General features: G+C 41.7%; 1 protein-coding gene across 1 annotated transcript in view; it reads right to left on the reverse strand.

The window, feature by feature from the left end:
* The window catches only part of slc47a1 (solute carrier family 47 member 1), a gene marked incomplete at its 3' end in the record, with an annotated part of 14,384 nt that overhangs the window by 2,405 nt on the left and 7,726 nt on the right, over positions 1-4,253 (reverse strand). The window contains 7 exon segments of the mRNA XM_032532806.1: positions 332-464; positions 595-664; positions 754-829; positions 1,230-1,338; positions 2,314-2,381; positions 2,498-2,611; positions 3,037-3,134. Coding sequence (XP_032388697.1) covers positions 332-464; positions 595-664; positions 754-829; positions 1,230-1,338; positions 2,314-2,381; positions 2,498-2,611; positions 3,037-3,134 — 668 coding nt within the window.

Below are 4,253 nucleotides of genomic sequence, written 5' to 3' on the forward strand. Positions count from 1 at the left end.
GTGTGTGTGTGTGTGTGTGTGTGTGTGTATGTGTGAGAAAGCAGAAGGTGTGGGACATCCGGCCAAAAAAGAGGAACATTCACTACATTACGAGCAATGTAGGCACCTGGTTTTGACTAAATGCGAGGAATAAAAAGATGATATTTCTGGTTCTGCCCTATTGATTTAGAGTCTTTTTTTGCACTTGAGTCCAATATAAGAGTGTAATGCTGGGATCCCAAGACAAGAAGGGTTGGTGTAAGATCACAGGAATAACAGGATCACTGTATTTATTTGTATTCGTAGCTTGTTTGCAAAAACATACAGATATAGAACATAATGGATAAATTACCTAATATTCTGAGCTTGGCAGCAAATATCAGAGCTATTCCCACTGGCAGACCAATGCAGTAGTAACACACCAAGTTGGACAAGGCAGCAATTTTCTGCATCCCAGATCCTATAAGAATCCCTGAGCAGACACACTGAAAACACACATATTTAAACAGGTAAAAAAGAGATTCAACAACGCAAGCAGACAGCTCTGTACTGTTCAGTGTTTGTAGCTCAATGGCAAACAAGACAGAAAATTAGTTCTTTTGTGTAATAACATACCAGAAGTGCATCAAAGAATTGTAAAAATGTGTACACTGTGAGGTTCTCTGAGACAATCTCCACAATTTTTCTGCAGATAGTGGAAGTAGAAGAAGATGATTACAAACAGAGTTGCCTTTACAGGGTGCAGGAATAAACTTGTGTTGGTCTAAAACTCACTCATCAGAGGTAAATATGTAGCCAAGCACGGACTTACAGCCAGCGATGACAATACCCTGGAACACAGCAAGCACTCCTGTAGCGAAGACATTAGGTAAGGGATAATACCTGACAAGTTATGTGTTCCACGACTGTAATGCATGATTATTGTCCAGATTCACACAATATCAAACACAATAAAGTTGCATGGCTCTAACATGTATTTATCTTTGTGTGTGTGTGTGTGTGTGTGTGTGTGTGTGTGTGTGTGTGTGTGTGTGTTGTGTGTGTGTGTGTGTGTGTGTGTGTGTGTGTTGGGTGTGTGTGTGTTGCCTCCTTACAAGTTTAATACACTGATTACACATATGTTAGAGTTGTCTGGTTATGCTGTATAGGAGTTAATAAACCTGCCAACCAGTCAGGATTCTCAGTGTTTATGGTTTAGATTACATCAATTATGTTTATGTTTACAAGTATATGCATATGTGTCTTCATACCTGACAGCACAAGGGCCACTTTGCAGGTTAGTATGGCCCTGGTAGTGTTCCCGGCCCCCAGAGCATTCCCAACACGCACACAGGCAGCTGCATGGACACCTAGAGGGAACTGCAAGAAACTAATGTTACTTTTTGATGTCAGTTTACTTAGCTCAGTATAGCATAAAGACTGGAAGCAGGGGGAAATGCCTATGTCTTTCCAAAGTTCAAAAGTAAAACTACCAGAACCTCTTAACATTTGATAATTATTTAGGCCAATGTCATTTGTTAAATCAATACAATAAAAGAAATGTGAAAACATCAATTTGTGATTTTTGGGTGGTTGTGTGCTGTGTGTGTGTGTGTGTGTGTGTGTGTGTGTGTGTGTGTGTGTGTGTGTGTGTGTGTGTGTGTGTGTGTTCATAGCAGGGGTGTGGCTCTACAGTTGTCACAGGCACACCTGACTCCATTTACCATCAAGGTCATATTAGACCCGCTCTCCCACTCACTCATTGCCAGATGGTTTTCTGCTCTCCATGTGCACCTGCCTAAGCTGCCTGCCTTCCTGCCCTTCCTGCCTTCCTGCCTTCCTGCCTTCCTTCCTTCCTGCCTTCCTGCTGCCTTCCGCGCTTCCTGCCTTCCTGCCTTCCTGCCTTCCTGCCTCCTGCCTCCTGCCTTCCTGCCTTCCTGCCTTCCTGCCTTCCTGCCTTCCTGCCTTCCTGCCTTCCTGCCTTCCTGCCTTCCTGCTGATCCTCTGCCATTGTCTGCCACAAATTCCACACAGCCAGATACTATCTTCTTTAACCAGGATTGCCATCTCAACACATTTTTTTAATCTCTTCACTTGCAAGGATCAAGATAAAATAAAACTATTCACTCCAATCCGTGTCTGAGAATCTGCTTCTGGGATCTGAACTGGGCTGTTTTACATGCTTTTAGTCCTAATGCTACGCTAAGCTCATCAACTCCTGGATATACAGTAGGTCCTTACTTAACATACAGACACGAGAGATAATCTTCTCATATAAAGTGAAGAAGCTCATTTCCAAAATGCTGAATTATTGTTGAATAATGTTGTGGACAGTGAACACATTGGATTACATACCATATATGACAATGTTGCTAGTTCCATTAACACATGCTGGGCAGCAAGATCCTCCTCTCCAAGTACACCTGAAATGATAAAGGTCACATTCAGACCTTTTTGCCCTACATCTTTTAAATCTAAAACTTTTTCAAACTCCAGTCAAAGAGGCTGTAAAGAAAATACAAACAAAAACAACACTGACCAGCAAGGAAACCTCCAATATCCCAGATCCACCATTCAAAGCAGACCATGAATGTGCTGGGAATAGCCAGCTTCATATAGGAGCCCCAATCCTGCAGGCAGTCTGTGGACCAGCCTGTAGAAAGATTCACAAGGAAGGGTTAATATACCTTGAAGACAGATTTAATCCCTCATTTTCCCTTTGGTCCAGTATTGAAGCAGAAATGCTGACTTGGTCATTTAATGTTTTATATTTGCATTTGTGTGTGTATCTACTGCACTGTACAATCCCTGCTCTGTTCACTTTTTCACTTGTTCACTTTCTCACTTTTGCACTATCATCATTGCACACAGTCTACCAAAGTATCTCAACTTACCATGTTCATTGCATTTCTACGAGTGATTTTAAATTTTAAATTTTATTTTTAGTCTTAGGTATGTATGATATACAGTATGTGTTTGTTGTATAATGATTGTCTTGCTACTGCATGCCTAAAATATCCTTCGGGATGAATAAAGTATCTATCTTTTTATCTATCTATCTATCTAGCTATAACTCACCTCCCCATGTCTGCTGATGGAGAGCCTTCCATCGGATGTAGCCAAACAACATCAGGCAGATGGCTATCTGAGAGAGGCTGTGAGCAATTGCTGATCCACTGCAAACACACATGATACAAAATTTAAATATTAAATATTTTCATATTGGATTTATGTCTTGTTACGGTCAACACTGACTGTGACTCCATCCCGCTCTCTCTAGATAATGACAGGAAGGACTACACACTGAGGGGGCAAAAGAGGCCAGCAACGAGAAAGTTACGCTGTGCGGGACACTCAAATGGTCTGAGAGTAAACCTTGACCATTTAGCGTCCATTCTTGATGTGGGAGGGGAGGGACAGACCTGACCTGACCACAGGGACCTGATTGGTTAAGTGGACTGCCTGTTGTATAAAATGTTTGTCCAGCTGGACCAGGATCAACAGAGATCTTTCTTCTTTCCCTAGACTGCCTTCCTCTCTAAATAAAAATAAAATAAACATCAGTGTACTGCTGGCTCTGTTTTATCAAAAAACAAATCATTCTTCTTAGATTAAAATAAAAGCTCTCTGACCTTCTGTCCTCTTATTTCTTAACTCCTGGCTTTGTCCTCAGCCCTCTCAGTGAAGTGATCAGGGGAGAAAGAGAGATCTGCTTTAAATGCTATACAGTAGAGGATTTGAGGTATGGTAAGTGATGTTAATCCAACACACCTTTTGTCAAATTCAGCAAATATCTCTTCACGGTCACCTAGCTCTCTATTTTCTGCGTGCACTGAAAAACAAAATCTGGTACTACTACACAGTCCTGGCTATGTAAATGGCAAACAGAAAGGAGTGCAAGAGTCACAAAACACTATTCCAGCCAATTGGCAACAGTTGATGATAGGGTTGGAGTTGTATTTGTTTGGTAGTTGAGTTCAAATATCAACAATCTTTGCGCAGCATTGCTTACCGCACTTTTAACTAGTATATTTTATTGGTCATAATGGCACTTGATAGTCTGGCTATCACCAGACCAAGCCAAGCTCAACTGATTTGAGACTGAGCAATCTGGGGAGACTGTTCTATATCTTCTATGCACAAGGGGGCATAGTTCAAATGACTCTGTACGCATTTGGCAGTCCTTCAACCAATCAGACCAATGACCCAAGTGATGTAGAAGCGACAGCGGCATCTATGGGTTGCTGCCCCTTGGTGGCATTCGGTGGCCGCTATGTTGAATGTAAACAAGAAGC

Source organism: Etheostoma spectabile, chromosome 13 (assembly GCF_008692095.1).
Source record: "Etheostoma spectabile isolate EspeVRDwgs_2016 chromosome 13, UIUC_Espe_1.0, whole genome shotgun sequence".
Taxonomy (NCBI): domain Eukaryota; kingdom Metazoa; phylum Chordata; class Actinopteri; order Perciformes; family Percidae; genus Etheostoma; species Etheostoma spectabile.